A 19,776-nucleotide genomic window follows, 5' to 3' on the forward strand; every position below is an offset into this window, starting at 1 on the left:
TTTATACAGTCATCAGTGATGTTTGTATGTGATTCACCAGAACCTTACCAGTTTTGAATATTATCATTTTTTTTCATATGCAGTTTATGAATAGAAGCCTAGATCCAGTAGGTACAGTTTTCCCCCAGGGAGTCAGGGGTAGGAATAATCACATTTGCCTTCTTGAGAGACTTCACCTACTTTCATTCTTAGTTTGATTAATCCAGGATTTTGCTGAGACATTCTCCTTAAAAGTATAAGGAATAAGCTTTCATGAACCTAAAAACTGGATTAAATTCAAGAGATGTTTAGCCGTTGCATTTAAAAAAAAAAAACTCCCCTCATTCTAAATCTTCCAAAACAGAGCAGAAGTCCTTATGATTCATAGATGATTAAGTTATTTAATTGCCTTCTGAGATTGCTCCATCCTGCAACTGGATTCTTCAAAAGAGCTCCAGATCTTCTTGAACCACTATAGTGAACTCTTAAGACATAGGTTTTTGGTCTTTTGTTATGGGCATAGGGCTATAGTATTCTTTGGACAAGGGTAATGAAAGGTGTTTACCATCTGCTTTTTTGGTGTCTCCAGGTACAACATTCAGGATAAAGACACCTTCTTTGATAACGCCACCCGTAGCCGCATTGTAAGTAAACAAGTGTGGTGGGCTGGGAAAGGGAGCTGAGGAAAGAATTCTTTTGGTCCTTCTTGTATCTTCCATTGCTGTTTGCTTAGAGTTGCTTAGCCACTGAGAGGCATAGCAAAAGAAACATCAAATAGTCTGCCTTCACTCCTGGGTGGAGGGGAGTGTCCTCTCTTAATGGGTTCTTCACTAAAACCCGTCTTAGAACCACAAACACAGGAAATCTCAGAACTGGTAGGACTTTAAACCCAACAGCTAACCTCCCTTGGTTTACAGTTGAGGAAACTCTGTAAAGCAACGAATTGACAACATTTATGTAGACTGTTAGTGTCCGATGGCAACTGGAACCAGTCCTGCTACTTGCTGGGCCACTGGAATTTTTTTATGCAGCTTTGTCTTTCACCTCCAAAGGAACCATGTACACTACTATCACAGGGAGTCCTAGATATTTGTCCTAGAATCATTAAAAAAAAAGGCCAGCCTATTCAGTAGTCAAAATTCTTAATCATAGCACATCTTCAACAAAATCTTAACTAAGAACTTTAAGGTTCTGTATTTTGTGGGTTGACTGATTCTCATGGAAATCCGTATGTGGTCCTAGCTAGAGCTGTAGGGCATCTCCCTTCCTGAATTAGTTGATTTTCTATCATCCCAGAGGTCAGTCCACCTGTGGGCAGAGGAGAGAAAGAGGGAAACTTACTCTTTTTTAAAGTTTTTATTGTGAGGTTTACATGAGAGAACATCAGATTTATATTCATCCTATCGTATTTCATTTCATTGCAATGATTACAGTCCCCTCCATGCATCATCAAATAACCAAAGGGTACACCCCACAGGCCTGCCCACCCCGGCCATTAGCACACAGCCCCTCTCCCTCCCTGAGTTCAGTGTCCCCAGCCACTCCATCTGTCCATGTCATGGTCTCTGTCTCCATCCCTGGCATCTGTGCCTTTCTGGGTAGGGTCCCATTCTCCCTCTTCTCACTTGATGGGCCCAGGGACCTCCGTTCCTGGGCTGCAAAATCATTCACTCCCCTCATTTTGTCAAAAAACATCTACCTCTATATTTCCTACCCTCACAATCAGTCCTGATGGCAATTATTCACTATTGTACCACAAGAGTCTTATCCCCATTTCCTTCTGCTAGTCCAATCCCAACAGATTGGGAGGGAAACTTACTCTTGCCCTCCGTGGGAAACATGGCAGTGTGTTTCCATTGCCATCACGAGAAGGACTGAGGGTTTGATAACTAGTAGGACTTCCAAGCTAAGAAGGTAATAAGAAGGATAACTAATGAGAAACAGGTAACTAAGGGAAGCTACAGAACAATTCCCAGACACATTGAAAATATGACCTTGACGTTTTGCTTGCAGGATGGACAAAAAGACATTCTTAGCATTTTAGAAGGGTTAAAACAGGCATATGATTTCTTTTCTCTTCCTATAGAGAAAACGCATAAACTTCCCATTTTCTTGGTTGATGCTATTACAAGCCTTTTAAATTTCACCATGGCTTGAGTCCCAAATCTGTGGGGGAATTATAGGGTGTTGTGGAGATTAACCGATAATTGCAGTGCTTGTAAAGTAATGCAATGCCATATAAACGCTGGTCCTAATTATTATTGCTGTTGAATTACTGTGGTGGATTATAAGCAGAATTAAACACTCTTGGGCCCCTCTCTGCTGGAAGTTATTTATTCACCACTCTGTGTAGGTCTGGGACTGAAATACGACAGTATGTGTGAATGATGGAGTAACCATCTTTTCTCATTCAGCTCTCCTTCTGGAAGCTTCTCCCTTCTCCTTGTGCCATTTTCCACACTGTGAGTTTTGTCTGGGGTCTACTTTGGCCTGGACTTTTGTCCAAGGACCTTGCCTACATCTGTAAATAACCTCTCTGTGCTCCCTGCCTGTGGTGTCTGGGCAGCCCTGTTGCTTGCTCAGAGCAGACCTCTTTGCCTCCTGGTTTGCACAGGATGTAAACCTCCTTGGGAACTCTGCCCCCCAGGAGGCCACTAGTTGGCCATTAGGTTTACACTAACCCACCTATGTCTTGATTACCTCTGCAAGGAGTACTCTCAGCATCTCTCCTTCCCATGTGAGAGTCAGAGTCCTCTGAAAACCCACAGGGGTGGAGAGGAAGAGTTTTGAAGACCGCCCTAGGCATGTGGACCTGTAAGCACACAGTAGTCACTGAGCCTACCTCATGCCCAGTACTGAGCTCCAAGCCATGAGGTCTCAGAGGAAGTGTGTGATGTCTTCTGAATGGGGAGGCAAGATTAGGACTCAGGAAAGAACAGGGAAGTAAGAATGCCAGTAACCAACACGTAGACATGTTTTTCCAGTTAAAAAGCAATCCTGTGATTGTCTTAATGGTTTTTCAGAGTAACTCGGTGCCAGCTCTATTACAGATGAAGAAGCGGACTCACAGAGGGTTTATGCAGGGCCCCTCTGCTAGGAATCAGGACTCACACACAGACTTGTCTGACTCCACATTTGATGCTTCCCCCATCATGCTGCACGGCTCTCCTATCAGCAGGAACCCAGTCTGGTGGAGATGGCATGACTCCTAACCCTTTCCCAAGGGCTCTACCTTCCCAAAGGCTCCCCACTGTTTCCTGCCCAGACTAAGGCGTTTCCACCCTAACCCTCCAGAGGGCTACAAGACTCTGGGACTGCCTGGCATGCTTTCCTTACCCTGTAACTGCAGCCAATTTATAGTCGTTTATTTATTTATTTTCCAGGGTGGGTTGAAGGGGGGAATATGTGAGAGGGGGTTAAATTCTTTGTTTCCTCCCAGCACTCAAGTTTGAATGGGTTTGATGTGTAGTACATGAGCTTGGCACATGCTTGGCTTCCCCCTCACTCAAAATGGGTCCAGACGCCTTGGGTCTACAGCCCCGCCCTGAGGCTGCGGTGATGCATGGTGGTCAAGGCGTTCACAGCTCTGCTGTCCTCCGGTTTTAGGTCCACGAGATTCTGAAGCGCACGGCCTGTTCCCGAGCCAACAACACAATGGGTAAGGACTCCTTCCCCCACCCACAGGTCAAGTGCTGATGGAGTACCAAAGGGGCCAGGGTTGCCCTTCCTACAGTTTACTTGGTGGGCAGCAAGGAACAAAACAAACAATCCCCCCACACAGTGATGGCTGCTTTAGCTTAGACTGAGAAAGGTTGCCTTGTCCTCTAATGCTGGGTGTGTGTGTGGAGGGGGCTTCCCAGGCTGCTGTGACTTCTTTACACCTTCATCCCACGTCTCAGGCCTTTCTCTCACTTCCACCAGCCACCCCATGCCTTTCACCCCGTTTTGACAAGACTCGCCAAAAAATGTTTAATAGGTATCAAAAACATGGTGGATTTGTATTTTATTTTATTTTAAAGGAAAGACACATTTTATAATACAAGAGATTTGATTTTTTAAAAATCGGAGTGTTTTTGGCATTTTATAGCAAAATGAACCCATCAAACAGACATTGTCCTATATAATTGTTACCTTGAGAGGTTATGCACAATCCTAAAAGTACTACTATTGTTGTTGTTGTTATTGTTAAGTACTGTGGAGTTGTTTCTGACTCATACCGACCCTGTACAGGGTTTCTGAGGCTGTGAATCTTTATGGGAGCAGAACGCCTTATCTTTCTCCTGCAGAACCGCTGGTAGTTTCGAACCGCTGACCTTGAGGTTGGCAGCCTGACTCGTAACCACTATGCTACCTGCTCTAGTTCCTTCCTTACTATTCCTTCATTGGTACTAAGGCAGCTTATCAGCTCCACAAAAATATCTGAAACATTAGCTATTATATCATCATCGTTGTTACAATTCCTCAGCTTGATTGCCTACTTTATTCACTAGATTTGACTCTAAATGACTCTGGATTCTATTTAATGTCGCATTTCACTCAGAACCCAATGATTTTCTACCAGAGAGTAATTAAAAGACTATTTAGAAAACATTTCTGATAGTTGATATCCTGCAAGGTACTGCTGATCAACCAACCTGTTATTGTCTTTCTACCTCATGGGCTACACATTATTTGGATCCTTTTCCTTCTTCTAAATACCATTGTTGTTAAGTGCTGTTGAGTAGGTTCCAACTCATAGTGACCCTGTATAAGGTTTCCGAGGCTTTAAAACTTGACGGGAACAGAAAGTCTTCTCTTTCTCCCATGCAGCGGCTGGCAGGCTAGTACTGTGGACCTTGTAGTTAGCATTCCAGTGCTTTTCATAGGGAGCCACTGTGCTCCTATCTCTCACACATTTGAAATAGTCTTTTCCAAGTTGTGGTGCCAGACTGCAAAGCCATTTGAACTACAAGGTTGGCAGTTCAAGCTCACCAGCTGCTCTTTGGAAACCCTATACAGGGTCGCTATGAGATGGCATTGACTCGACGGCACTTCACAACAATAACAACAAGTTCCTTTGGTATCTTTTCTCTTGTTACCTCATTACAGATGATTTGCAACTGTCTGTTTTTATTCCTGTTTCTTTCACCAGTTCCAACCCAGATTTTCCATTTCTAACTGCTGGATGGACATCTCCAGATGAATTGGGGCTCATTAGAAACTCAAAGTCATTATGATATCCACTTCTCTTTCTGACCCAACTACTTGTCTTCCTGTTAATGTGACCACTATCCTCTCTCTTTTGTCCCAAGCTGTTTGCTTTGTCTGAATGTCTTACTTATGTCTTTCTCCCAATCTCACCCATCCTTAGCCCCAGATCAAACATCACTTTCCTAAAGACTCTCCTTAATTTCTTGCTTGTTATCTATGCCCATGACAGCTTAGAATTCTAAGGCAGTTTGTTCTTGAAGTGTCTCAATCATCTTTGTAGGTCCAAATGCATCTAGCTGTCTACCTTGCACATTCTGCTCATTTAAATTTTGTTGAGTGGATCAATTTTTAAATGTCCAGTTGCTAGTCCACCTTGGTTACTGGTGTGACCTCTGTGTAGGAAAATCAACTGACCAGTTTACTATCTTTTCTAGAAGAGCAAAAATAGTCACCAATGCTAAAAACTGTGAGGACTCAAGGTAATAGAGATCTTTAAAACATGGGGTAAATTTTCGCTTTACTCCTCTTCATGTCAGATTTAGAAAGGTAGAAGGGGAAGGAAGAATGGCCATAATTGACCTAGATACTTCTCAAAGTTGTTTCCTCATAAAATGAGAAAAAGGGATACCAGAATTGTGCTGTGCTTGGGATTGTCAGTATTTTCATTGAGCCTCTTTCATTGAAATTACTTTATGCCTTTTATATGGCTACACTCCTATGACCAGTGTATAAAGTTTTGTTTCCTTCCCCATTGTACCCAAAGAAAAAAATTAGAATGACAAAAATAAGAATTAAAAAACATCTCCCATTATCAAGTATTATTACTTTTTTTCTTTGCAGACAATACATTTTTGTTCAATGCTTACTTTTCAAAGCAGTAAGCTACATACAAGCTGCATATATTGATTTACTTTTATTCCTATTTTGTTCCACAAAAATTCTGAGATGGCTTACAAGAAAAACAATAAAATAGCATAATATAAATAATACATTTTAAAAATATGAACCAGGAAAAACGCAAATTAAAATAGAATGTCAAAACCAGGAGGGAAAAAAATAGAACGCAAATATTCAAACCATAAGTTCTCTTAAGTTGCTATAGTTGGGCTGTGAATTTGACCTTGAGTGAAAGTGAAAGTGGAATATGACCAGTGGTGTGTGTCTTACAGAACATCGTTTAGTGTAGAAATCTTTCTAAAAATCTTTTCTACATTTCCTTGTTTCTTACATAGACCATACCATCATATACACTACATGAAGGTAAGCTTTAAAGTATTGCTACAAAATTATAGACTTTTATTAAACAAAAGATGAAACTTTCTACTCCTGCAAAGATTTAAAGCCTTAGAAATCCTATACAGGGTCACTATGAGTCATAAGTGACTCTATGGCAATTAACAACAACAACACATGTCTCTTGCGGTGCTTAGTTTTGTTGTGTGTAGAGTCTCCATGAGTCAAAACCAGCTCAACGTCACCAAACAACAACAGTGTGTCCCTGGATGGTGCAAATTGTTAAGTACTTGGAAGATCTTCTGAAGGGTTGTTGCTATTAAGTGCCATTGAGTCACTGAAGGGTTACAGCCTTGAAAACCCTATGGAACACTTCTGCTCTGCACATGGAATCGCCATGAGTTGAAATCAACTGGAAGGCAACTAGCAACAATACGCAATATATTATTCGTATTCTGTTGGTGGTGGTTGTTTGCCACCAAATCAGTTCCGAATCACAGAAACTCTCTATAGGGTTTCTGAGGCTGTAAATCTTTATCAGAGCAGAAAGCCTCATTTTTCCTCCCATGAAAGGGAATAGATTAGTGAAGCAAACCAACACAAACCCTTGCCCTTGGAGGGCTTATGTTCTAGTGGCAGAATGCAGAAAAACAACAAATCAACCAACCAATCAATCAATCAATATGTAATTCGGGATAAGTGTTAGAAGGCAAAACTCAAGCAAAGTAGCAAGATAGGAATGAGGTGTTTTAAATAGGGAGGTCAGGGAAGGCATCAATGATAAAGTTACATCTGAGAAGAGGGAACAACCCACGTGGCTGCCCAGGAAGAGAAACAAACAGTATAAAAGAGAGAAGGGGAGTAACCCCAGTCATTTGGGCTAATTCAAGTTGGGGGTGTTTATGCAAAGGTGTGGGCAGGAAGTAGGGGCATTCAAGAGACAGTATAGTAATCTGGAGATAGCAGCAGCAGACCCAGGAGGGAGAGAGAAGTTACTGGCGCACAGAAGGACAGAGAAGGCCAGCAAAGTCAGCACAGTTCAGGGGCAACTAGGGGACTGGGCATTCTCCTCCTATCCTCTGACATACTGAATCCAGTAGGAAGTCTGAGAGCATGGGAGCCCACTCAACTCAGACAGAGAAGGGAAGAGACTGTGTACAGATGGGGCAAATGGAAGATATCAGGCACACACTATGCAAGGCTGGAGGGCTAGGTAGCATTTTCAGATCTGGGATGAGTAAGTTGTGAAACTTCAGACAAGTTACTTACACTTTCTGCATTAATTTCTTTCCTGTAAAGCAAAGGTGCTATGGTAGCATAGTGGCTATTAGACAGGCTGCCAATCTCAAGGTCAGCAGTTCGAAACTACCATATGTTCCGCAGGAGAAAGATGAGGCATTCTGCTCCCGTAAAGATTTACAGTCTTGGAAACCCTGTACAGGGTCACTATGAGTCAGAACCGACTCCACGGTACTTACCAACAACAACAAAGCAAAGGTAGAACTTACTCCCTGCTCCCTAAGCTTCTCTGTGGCTCTAACGTTGCCTAGACGCTGTGATTCAAAGGGACCACAAAGTTTTGTTTACAAATGGACCAAGGAGACCCTGAAAAGGGACTAGCTTTCCTTTAAGTTATAGAGAACAGGGTCCAGGCACATGGCCTATTATTCACGGACTACTGAGAAGACAGCGATAGACAGTTACAGTGAAAATGGAAATGGTAGAATTCACCGCTGTTGGTGACGTTGGTTGGAAGAAAAGATTGTACTCCAACACCAATTCCTTGGTGTGGTACTATTGAATAAGCACTGGACTACTGACCGCAATTTGTTATGTCAACAAGAACAAACCATATGGGCTACCTTTCTCAGGTGTGTTCACATGTTCACATCCACCTACATCAGAATTACATGGTACACTTGTTAAAACCATGGCTGCTCAGATCCCACCCCAGATTTACTCAGTCAGAATTTGTAGGGGAAATGACTGAATTTCTGTGATTTTAACAAGCTACTCAAGTGATTCTTTGGAATTCTAAATTTTTGGCTTGGGTGGGCCTTTACAGGTGCTTTTGACCTGCTTTCATTTAGCAATATGAACAGTGGTGCCAAGTGTCCTTCCTTCTTCCCATGGTAAGCAGCACTTGAAAGTCACCTGACCTCTGGATTTACAAACTACCCAAGGATAATCCAGCCATGCATGTCTGTGGAGGGTCTACGTTTTTGTTGTTATTTTGCTAACATTTGTTCATACATTTGTAATGTTCCTAACATTTACCATGCAGTTCCTTTTGATGTTGTTGCCAGCAGTTGAGATTCTTAATTTATCTTCCTGTCTCCTTTTCCTTTTTTTTTGGGGGGGGGAGGGGGGAGGAGAGGGGTGGGCTAAAAACTTAGTATAAGAAGGCAAAGCAAAGGAAGCTGACCCTGAAAAAGTATGCTTGGAATGGCATTTAGTGATGGCCTAATTTATAATTTTTCTTCCATAATCTTCAGAAGAAACAACTCAACTTTCCCTCTTCCTTATTCCTGGAAGGGAGGGATTGGTATAAATGCACATACAACAGCCAGATACTGAATATACTTGTGAGTTTGGGTTCTGCATGGCAGGGGAAGCGTGTGAGTGAACAGAAACTTGGCCCAGTCCCACGATGCCTTCTTAATCAGTGTCACATCACTGGAGGTCAGCCATGAGAGCCCTGGAAGTTTACCCCTTATTCAATGACTTAAAAGTGCATCTTACCATCAAAAGAGAGGGAAACATTCTTGACCATATCAGAGGAGGGCAAACGCCTTTCTTGGCCCTTCATATGGAAGTTATTATTACCTTTTCATGGACAGAAAATTGCAGATTGATGGAGCTACTTTTTTAGAGACATTTTGGTGTCAGAGCATTTAAACAAATGTATGCTTTGGGCATCTCCCCTCCCCATTCAGGAGACAATGTCTTAATTATTTTGACCAAAGCCAGACCATGTTGTGTGTTGTAAACATCTGGTTTATCATTCATCCAGCTGAACTGGTTTATATTTTGTTAGAAGAAAAGACTTGGGATTAAAGGCATTTAAGTAATTAAGTACACGTCAAGACAATTTGGTGATGGGTAAATATAGTCTCTGTTAAATGCACAGTCTGGAGCCTCTGGTTTAGATTTGTGTCCGGCTGGAGTACAGGGATAAAAGCAGAATGCCGGGTGGACTGGGCCTTGTTCTGGTGGGAATCAAAACCAAATGGGTTTTCAGAAGTTCAGCACCATTCTTCTAAGTACCTGTCCTGGTGGATAAAAGTTTCCTTTGAGTGTGGTCTGGAGGGAATAGAGCTGTGGTCCCTGTCACCCTGCAGCACTTGCAGGTTTATTGGGACTCTCTTTGGGAGGCCGGCCATAAACTCCTGTGCTTTGGTGGTTCCTTTGTGTCCAGAAAACCAGAGCTGTTTCTAAAGCTAAATGCTAGGCCTCTGGCTTTATATTTTAAGTGTGTGTTTTCAGGTACCATTCCTGGGGCCTCTGCCCACTGAGGTCATGTTTCTTTGCCCTGAATTCCTATAGAAGTAGAGGCATGATGTTGTAAAGCATGGATGGGTCGGGCTATACCTGAATGTAGTCTGTGCTTGGAGAGAGGAGGCAGGGACTTTCTCCTTTGGGATTGAAGTTATAGGAAGCAAGTATGATGTACCTGGTGCCTTAGAAGAAAGAGAGCCATGGAAAAGTTGGGGATCAGTGAGGGCATCTTCAGTGGGTCTTGCTCTTTTTAAGCTAAGGCCATGTCTCTCTTTAGAGGTGCAGGAAAGGGAGATGTTCTCTGGGCTTTTTCTTTCTCTCTGCCTCTATACTGGGAATGTTAGCACAGACGATTGGATGCCTCTCTCCCTGGTTCTAGAGAAGAGAAGAAAGAGTAGCGATGGGATCCTAGAGAAGAAAGTCTTTGCCATTATGGCCAGATGGATCATGAATGATGGAACCAATTAGCCCATTTTTGCTGAAAAGAAAGGAAAAAAATCAGAATTTCAATTTTCAAAGCAGGAACTCTTTTTTAAAAAGTTTAATTATTTTCTTCTTCTTTCAAACTGATTTCCATGCTTTTCTGGGGTGGGGAGGGAGGTTTAGAATCTTGGTTTCTGAAGTCTGTGGGTGAAACTAGAGGCCAAAGCAAGCATCATACTTGGGTGAAATGGTAGGTGAATAGTTATTTTTCAACATGCTGCCCCTATAAAGCTTTATTCCCTTCTCCATTGTACCCAAAGAAAAAAATTAGAAGATGACAAAAATAAGAATTAAAAAACACCTCCCAATATCTAGTATTATTACTTTTTTTTCTTTGCAAACAATACATTTTTGTTCAATGCTTACTTTTCAAAGCATTAAGCTACATACAAGCCACATGTATTGATTCACTTTTATTCTTATTTTATTCCACAAAAATTCTGAGATGGCTTACAAGAAAAACAATAAAATAACATACTATAAATAATAAATTTAAAAAATATGAACCAGGAAAAATGCAAATTAAAATAGAATGTCAAAACCAGGAGGGTTTTTCTTCTTTTATGGAGATGGTCCTCAGGGGTGTAAATGCTTGGCAGTTCAATTTCACCCAGAACCACCTTGGAAGAAAGACCTGATAATCTACCAAAAAACCAGCCACTGAAAACTCTGTGGAGCACAGTTATGTTCTGACACACGTGGGTCACCTTGAGTCAGAGATGACTTGACAGCAACTGATTTGGCCCCATATCCTTAGCGATGGAGACTGCACATGTGGTCCCACCTGAAAAAGAGGAAGTACGTAGCCACAAAGGACAGAGAAACATTGAGTTACAGCATTTGGGAACTCTCATTATTTTGTGAGTTTGGACAACTTGAGTTTGATATCCTCATTCATATTGGGTCCAAGGCAAAGAACCTTCTATCTGAGCTTAATAGGAAGTAGACTAATCAACAAGTGTTTAAAATGTCCATCTCTTCCTCAACACAGAATGCCTAAGAAACTTGGAGTAGTGGAGAAGGTGGGTGTCCAGCATAAAGGAGAAGAGATAGTTAGATAACTTTAGCCGTATGGCTGGGTTACTCTTAATACATCATCCCTTCGTCACTATGAGGGTCACAGGTGAAAGAAAAGTGTGTTCTGACCTCAGTACCTTGCCAAATTTGGAGGGATGCAGAAAAAAATGGGTAGATGACACCCTAGAAATGAGGTAGCCACCCTGCTATGTTAGACCATACAGAGCAAAGGAAGCTTTACTTGAGACAAGGGTATAGTGTGTGTTGTTGGACCCTCAGTGATTAGTGATCTCTTTGAGGATCTGGCGGTAGGACCTAGGAGTTGAGTTGTTCAGGTTAAGACTTACTAAACACAACAAGGAACTCAGTGACTATACTCAACAAAGCTGAGAATTCACAGAGTAAGGCAGTGAAACACCTGCTTAGCTTTTTCTGTGCAGTTTCGAGGCTGTCTTCAGGTTTGCTGCCCTGGCAATCATGGGGTGCTAGTACAGGGACTGGGTGGGGTAGTGTGTTGGGTGTGGTCTAATTGGGGCCCTCCCTGTCTGTCATGTTTCAGCCCCTACCCATGTCAACAGCCCTTTTGTAGCTTTGAACTATGTTCCCTTCTCCTCGCTGCCCCCCTCCTGATTTGGGACTCCTGCCCTTGATTTTTGTAGATTGCTGTGGTTATGGATCTTGAACTGATTAATGATACTCAGAGTGAAATCGTAGTCTTGTGAGTAAGACAAATCTGCAGCTCATTGAGCAGCCCGGGCACCCCTCCCCCAAACTGCCAGGGCACCCCTCCTCTGACCCACACTCCTTTTATTCACTCTCCACTCCCCCACACTCCTCAAAGTTGTTTCTGATGTTTTATGTTCAATTTGAGGAGGAGACTTAAAATCTGGAAAGGACTGGCAGCACCAGAACACTCAACTTTTAACTCATTGGGCGAGCGGTCACTCACCATGTCACCTGGGGTCATGGTGCTCTCACTGTGTCTGGAACTAAGAAAAGGCAGACCAGGTTCCGGATAGAGTAGACTGATAGAGGAGAGGGGATTATTGGAGATACTCTGGTCTCTGAGCACAAGGGTGGGGCACTGGGTGGGAGCAGAAGGTGGAAAACTAAGAATTTTAATGAGTTGTCTAGATTTGTTATACAAACTTGTTTTTATCCAGACCCATGTAAAAGCAGATTACTTAGCATTCGGGCATCATGTGGGCTTCCGTCCAAAACCAATTAACTCCTCATTGCACTACTGTCTGCAGTCTCTCTGGAAAGAATGGTTCAGAGAGTGTGTGCGAGACAAGGGAAGTCACTGTCCTTCCTGCCTCCCCATGATCAGATGTGGATCCTTGTAAGGCAGAGTCCCCTCCCATCTGGAAGCCAGAAAGCCAGGACAGATGATCCTTACTCAGACAGAACATACAGACCACATTATAGTCTCTGAGTAAAACCCAAATGAAAACAAGTAGATAACAAGGACTTTATGGTGAGGTGAAGGTTCTCTGTTGTGAATACATTAGAGTTATAGGAACAGGACCATTCATTCAGTTAACATATATTCAGTAGGAACTGCTATGTGCATTTTAGTTAGGTCAATGTGTCAAATACTGTAGGGATTAAATGACGAATCTCTTACTGTGTAGTTTTCAAATATTTCGGCTTTAGGGCCTCTTTATACTCCTAAAATGCTTCTTACACACTCAAAAGGCTTTTGCTTATGTGGGTTATGGCGGCAATGGTGGTGGTGGATATGTGCTGTGGAGTCAATTCCGACTCATTGCAACCCTGTAAAGGGTTTAGCTATTGATATTTATTATATGAGAAATTAAACAAAAAAATGTTAAAGCACAAATACTACATCAGAGTGACAGTTGTTATCACTTGTTAAGTGTGGTGGTGTTAGGTACCATCAAGTCGATATTTGGCTCAGAGAGCTGCTGTGTGACAGTAGAATTTCCCCATAGCATTTTCTAGGGCAATCTTCATGGGGAAAGAATGCCAGATCTTTCTCACACAGAGCTACTGGGTGGGTTTGAACTGCTAAGCTTTGGTTAGCAGGCAAATGCTTAACGGCTGTGCCAACATTTACAAAACGTAACCATAATAGCCTTTGAAAACCTCCACTGTGCATTAGAGAGAGAATCAGACTGAAAAAACAAACACTGTTTTAGTATGATTATAAAAAACAGTATTGATCTTGCAGAATCCCTGAAAAGGACTCAGGGACACTCAGGATTTCCCAGACTACAAGTGAGAACTACTGCCCTACTTCCTTACCTCAGATTTTTATGGTCCAGGCTGGCAGATACAGCAGAGACATTGAGTGCCAGAAATGAGTTCTGTGTGTTGTGGGATACTCTGGCCCATGCTTTTGTTGGTTGTCATTGCAGTAATCCATAAGCCATTCTTGTGTTGCTGCTAAATACAGAGTCTCTCCTGGTAGCTGTCACTATGTTGTTGTTGTTGGTGTTAGTGGTGGTAACTGAAACAGAGGAACATGACCCTTGAGAGAGCATATTTGACATTGAAATGTAACTGGGTTTGGGAAATGAAAACGTATTGCTTTTATAATGAAGACTTGACTAAAATGTCTAGGCTGGAAGGACATAGTGGAGAATGCAGCGATTGTCTGCTGAGAGGCGGTCAGAAGACAAGGGTTATGCTGAGAAGCTGCTATCCTAGAGTTACTATTTTCATCTTTCTTTCTTCTGTAGGTATTAACTCTCTGATAGCAAACAATATCTATGAGGCTGCCTACCCTCTTCATGACGTAAGTACTTTAATTTTTTATTCTTTTTAAACCTATGTGTTCCCTCTATTCTTCACCAAGGCTGCACAGTGAGTAACTAGATGCAAGGTGATGTGCGAATTAATCATGAACAATCAGATACCTTGGCCAATGCTGGACTAGTCATTGCTGACAATAGTTCCTAGTTTTAGTTCTGCCAATCATCTCAAACTCTGTCTCGCCAATGATTTCCCCAGATGGTGACATGAACTGGTTTTTGTTTGAGCTTTCCTTATGCTCCCTGACTCTGTTTTGGGTGGAAGTGTGAAAATTCAGACATGCATGTAGAAAATTACAGGGAGGAGACAGTGGTGCAGGTGGGTGGGTGGTGGAGGAAAGGGAGCCAAAGGCCTGCATAGTACACAACCTCATTCAGACCCATGAATGACTGGAAGTGATATTTTTTTATATGATAATTTTGTGCTGATGTGAAATTTTCCATCACTCAGCAGGTCAGAACTCGTTATTCTTTGTTAACACTGTGGAAGGGAATCTCTCAAAATTCCTTATACAACTAAAGAAAGAAAATAGACCGATTGTAATTAAAGCGTTTCTTCACTGGGAACACCCATAATGCAGTGGTATTCTCCAAGGTGATTGACAAAGGACTGACTTAGTCCTTGAACTAAATGCCTCCTGGCTTCACAGCTGACTTGATTGGTCATAGCTTTGTTATCCGTCATACAGTGAGGCTACTAAGGTGGGATCCCCAACTACCCCACAGGACTTTCCCAGATGGCCATCTTCTTCTCACAGACTTCTTTGCTCAAGGCATGCATGATGTTAAGTTATGTCCATTATCAAAGAGTGACAGATGTCTGGGGTGATTTCCAGATGAAGTGTTAGCCTGGTCCAGGCACAGGTCCTCCCACTGCATCTGCTGTGAGGAAGTCCAGGCTGATCTCTGAAGCATTTGAAGGGGAGCATCTTTGCATTAGAGCTTACCCATAGTCCATCTTGTGTATCCTTTCTCCTGCAGGGTGAATACGATAGTCCAGGGGATGATATGAATGACAGAAAGGTAAGCCTGCCTTATGTTGCCCTGAGTTGAGGGATACTGATTGCTTTGGGCACGGGTGAATGTGGAACTGTGTAGAAATAGCTTAATTCTTCTATTTACCAACGTATCTATTTCAGCAGTTCTTTACTCTCCCCTGTTCTCATGTTTATAAATGTGAGAGGCATTTCTGATTGTAGCAATGATTGTGTGTTGGCGGGAGTGTGTTATTGGCATTTAGTGCCTATTATGGGTCCTGGTGTGGTGCTGTGGGTTAATGCACCAGACTGCAAAGCCGTTTGAACTACAAGGTCGGCAGTTCAAGCTCACCAGTCGCTCCTCAGAAACCCTATACAGGTTCACTATGGGTCAGAGTCGACTCGACGGCACTTAACAACAATAAATGGGTCAGCAAACAAAATGTGCTAAATACACACAATGGAACACTACTCAGTCGTGAAAATAAATGAAGTCCCGATGCACCACAACTTGGCTAGATCTTGAAAAGCATCATGCTGAGCAAAATAAGTCAGTCACAAAAGGACAAATACAGCATGATCTCACTTGCATGAACTGATCAAATACGTAGACTCCAGAGTTAATTAGTGATTACCAGTGGTGGGGCGTAGGAGAAATATGAGGCTTTCTGCTTATGCAAAGATTTTAAAAGACTCAGACCCCTTATACAGGGTTGCTGTGAGTCGAAACCGACTACAAGGCACTTAGTAACAACAACAACATGGGGTAACAGTGCTAATTGACTTAAGACACACCCAATAGTTCCACACACAAGCATTATCCCATCATCAGATGACACTGAGAAACACAGATACCCAAAGTCCTTATTTTATAGACAGGGAAACCGAGGCACAGAATGATTTGGACACCTTGCACAAGGTCACACTATCATAATAAACAAAGAAGGGGACAACAGAGTGACACCTCTGACTTTCTAATCTGGTGTTTTTACTAAAAATGTATTATTGTCCATGCCATTGTGGCATTTTTAAATGGGTTGTTTTACCCTCTGGGCAGGCAGGTGGGGATTAGCCCGAATTACAGAGGAGAACTTGGAGGAGAGGGGTTTAGCTGTGCTGCCTATTCTGGGCAGCTAGGAATTGGAGGTTCCAGTTAGGGGAGGGAGAAAGTTTTCTTTCTGAGGATCCCTCCAATGACAGTCTCAGTCCCTGACTACACAGCTCTTGTCCCATCCCTCCACCTAGATCTAGCTCTTTCTGTTTGCTAATACATTGGGAACATGGGTGTACCTTCCTCCTTGCCATGGCCTGACACACTCTAAGGACCACCTTAACCATTTATCTGGCTGTCAGCTTCCTCATGGCAGACTCGGCCTAGCTTCCCCAAGCCTTCAGAAACTCGGGTGAGCAGAAGAACATGGACAAGGGTGGGCGGGAGGAAGAATTGAAGCCCAAGACAATTTACCCACCCCCCGCCACCCCATCTCTGTTGTCTGGAAAATCATTCATCCCCCAAGTTGCCTTTTGAGCAGCCTTCTTTTATCCTGCCTATTAGTCTCTGTTATGAAGTGTTAAGTATTAAAAACATAAAAGGTCTTTTCCAGAAATACTGCTGTAATTGCTTACACATGTCCCCTCATTGCCTGCCCAGGGAATCTGCTGTAGTATTTCGATGTCTTAACCTCATCTGTTTTCTATCTGATGCTAATAGTCTCGGTGTTTAATTTCCTGAAAAGTCCCGGATCAGATTTAAAGGAAAAGGAGGAAGTATTTCTCCCCACATCTCACCTCTCTTACCCCAGACATTTTCTGTCCTCCTACTCTGTAATTTCACATTCCTCCCCTTTAAATGGTAATCACCATACATTGCCTACCTAGAAAACTCTGTTGCATGTTGGTGACCCTAGCCAGTCAAAGTAGAGCATTCCAGAAACATTCCAGTGACAGTCAGCTGTCTACTATCTACACTAATGCAGGGAAGTGAATTCTAGATAATTCAAATTATATATGTATTTGTCTTTGGAATAGTATATGATTATTATTGAGAACAATACATTTTACCAAAAATATTTTCCTTCTAGAAAATGATTTCCTTAAGCCAATACGATTATGCCTTGAGCACACCACAGCTGGGAGAATGGATAGACTCTGTGAGGCAGGAGAGAGCAGCTGGGACAGATATCACTTTGGTGGATAGTTCCCAAAGGCAATGTCAGAAAGGCATAGTGAAGATGAACAAGTGTTTTTGAAAGACAGAGGCATCCTCTTGGGGCTTGTCCTTAGGTTTGCTGGCCAGTTCTGGTGTTCTCTTTTCCTCTGCCAGTGTCATGGTTAGAGAAAGAAACTTTGCTGTCATGAGTGATATGAGGAGCTACAAGTAAGAAATAGAAGTTTTCATCTGTTCATCTTGACTGGAATGTTCAAAAATGATGTTGAAATCCACACCCGAGCCAGTGCTCCTCAATGTGTTGATGTAGCTTTTTCTGTACGGCAGTAGGGATTCTCCCTATGGTGCTGGATTCATTTCTGTGGTTTCAGTGGTATCTGGATGATGCCTAAAGCATATCCTAAAGAAGAAAGAGTGAAATCTCTGAGTATGTGCAGCGTATTTGTTTGCTTTTATTATACATTATAATGGGGATGATTGTGTAGGAAGGGTTTTGTCAGACACAAGGGAGACGTTTCTGTGCTCAGTATTGGAGGACATGGAGAAAGGTCATCGAGCAGTAAGACAGGATTTCCTTTTTGATGGTTTGCAAGAGTCTCCCCAATTTTCTAGCCTCCCGTCACCCGGATGATCTCCTTCACTTTTCTCTGAAATTTGTAACTGTTCCCATGAGCTCCCTGAGGCCCAGGCTCATCTTAGGTGGATCCAAGGCAAGCCCGAGTATGGCAACCTCCTGCCACTCCAGTTTGCCTGGAACAGTTGTGCAACCTTGGTGACTCATCGTCAGCTTCAGGCGGAAGTCTCTCTTTCTCCCTGCCTGGAAGGCAATTAAGAAGAAGCTCCCTCCCTCTGGAGCAAAGGGCTTTCCTGCCTTCCTCCAGGCCAAGGTTTCAGGAAGAGAGCAGCCTGGGTGTGGATGGGTCCCTCCTGGCTTCCAGCAGCCGCCTAGTTCCACATTTGTCAGAACTGCCCAGGTCCTCAAGGATGCTGGAGAAGTGAACTGCCACTGTCTTCTGTGGGTTTCTTAGCCACTGCTGACTCCAGTGGTTCCCACCTACAGGACACATGGTACAACATGACACTGATTTTCTTTGTTGTTGGTTGTTAAGTGCTGTCGAGTCGGTTCCGACCCATAGTGACCCTCTTTAGGGTTTCCAAGGAGCAGCTGGTGAACTTGAACCTCCAACCTTGCAGTTCAAATGGCTTTGTAGTCTGGCGCATTAACCCACAGCACCACACTGGATTTCCAGATTTTCCAGGTGGTTGCTTTCTCTAAGGGGATGGTGCTAAAGTAAGTGATTATGAGTCGGGCTGCTAACCTCAAGGTCAGCAGTTCGAAACCACCAGCCGTTCCATGGGAGAAAGATGAGGCTTTCTGCTCCCATAGAGATTTACAGCCTCGGAAATTCTAAGCAAGTCTCTATGAGTCGGAACCGATGTCACGTCATGAACCACCACAAAAAATAGAATGCAGAGAGTCCTGACATTTTAGAAGCCTGCCTTTCTGTTAAGAAAGGTACTTTTCTTCTTCGTTCCATTTAGAGGGTTAATTTTTCTATTCTGCACAACTCATTCTACTCGAGGAGTCAAGACCTAGATAGTGGAAGTGTCTTGCCAAAGGTTGTTGTTAAGTGCTGTCGAGTGGATTCCGACTCATAGTGACACTGTATAGGGTTTTCAAGGAGCAACTGGTGGGTTTGAACTGCCAGCCTTGTAGTTCGCAGTCTGGTGCTGATCCTACGGTGCCACACCAGAAATGCTCAAGGTTACAATAGGTCAATGAAGAATCTAGGAGTCGAATCCAAGTCTCTCTAATCCAAGCCTATCTCCTGCCCACATGAAGGGATCTAAATTGGCTCCAGCTGGCATCTTACTGCCTGCCTTGGCTCCAGCTCACTGAGGACTTTGTGACTCAAGAGAGAAATCAGGAATCACAGGCACCTTGCTGTTCTTGGACACAGGTCATTGCAAAGAGTTTTAACACTTGACTCCCTTGATAAATGGATCCACTGTCAGATGGAATCTCTAGGGAGCTGAACTTGTCGCATACATACATGCTCCACGTCTTTTAGATGGGGTTGTCACTGTGGGTTGTTGCTTCCTTTCATAAAGGTTTGGGGTCAGATAGACATGTCTAGAATTATGTCCCAGGCCTCCAAAGCAAGGAACTGTCCATTAAGTAGGACCTGCAGACCCTCCATGCTCTATATTTAGTCTTGGCCAGTGAATAAATAGAGGACATGGTGTAGCTCTATGGAAGAAAGTGAATTTGCTAAGAGCTGCTCTGGTAGTGTAGTGGTTACAAGTTGGGCTGCTAATCTCAAAGTCAGCAGTTCGAAACTACCACCTGTTCCACAGAAGAAAGATGAACCTTTCGGCTCCCATAAAGATTTACAGCCTCGGAAACCCTATACAGGGTAATTGTAATTCAAAACAGACTCAACAGCACATCACC

At 42.9% G+C, this 19,776-nt stretch overlaps 1 protein-coding gene across 1 annotated transcript in view; it reads left to right on the plus strand.

Moving 5' to 3' along the window:
• ANO2 (anoctamin 2) overlaps positions 1-19,776 on the plus strand; it is a 547,529-nt gene that overhangs the window by 205,282 nt on the left and 322,471 nt on the right. The window contains exons 5-8 of the mRNA XM_006862668.1: positions 569-623; positions 3,586-3,637; positions 14,106-14,161; positions 15,159-15,200. Of these exons, the coding sequence (XP_006862730.1) occupies positions 569-623; positions 3,586-3,637; positions 14,106-14,161; positions 15,159-15,200 (205 nt within the window). The remainder of the gene's footprint in view (positions 1-568; positions 624-3,585; positions 3,638-14,105; positions 14,162-15,158; positions 15,201-19,776) is intronic.

Source organism: Chrysochloris asiatica, unplaced genomic scaffold, assembly GCF_000296735.1.
Source record: "Chrysochloris asiatica unplaced genomic scaffold, ChrAsi1.0 scaffold00050, whole genome shotgun sequence".
Classification (NCBI taxonomy): domain Eukaryota; kingdom Metazoa; phylum Chordata; class Mammalia; order Afrosoricida; family Chrysochloridae; genus Chrysochloris; species Chrysochloris asiatica.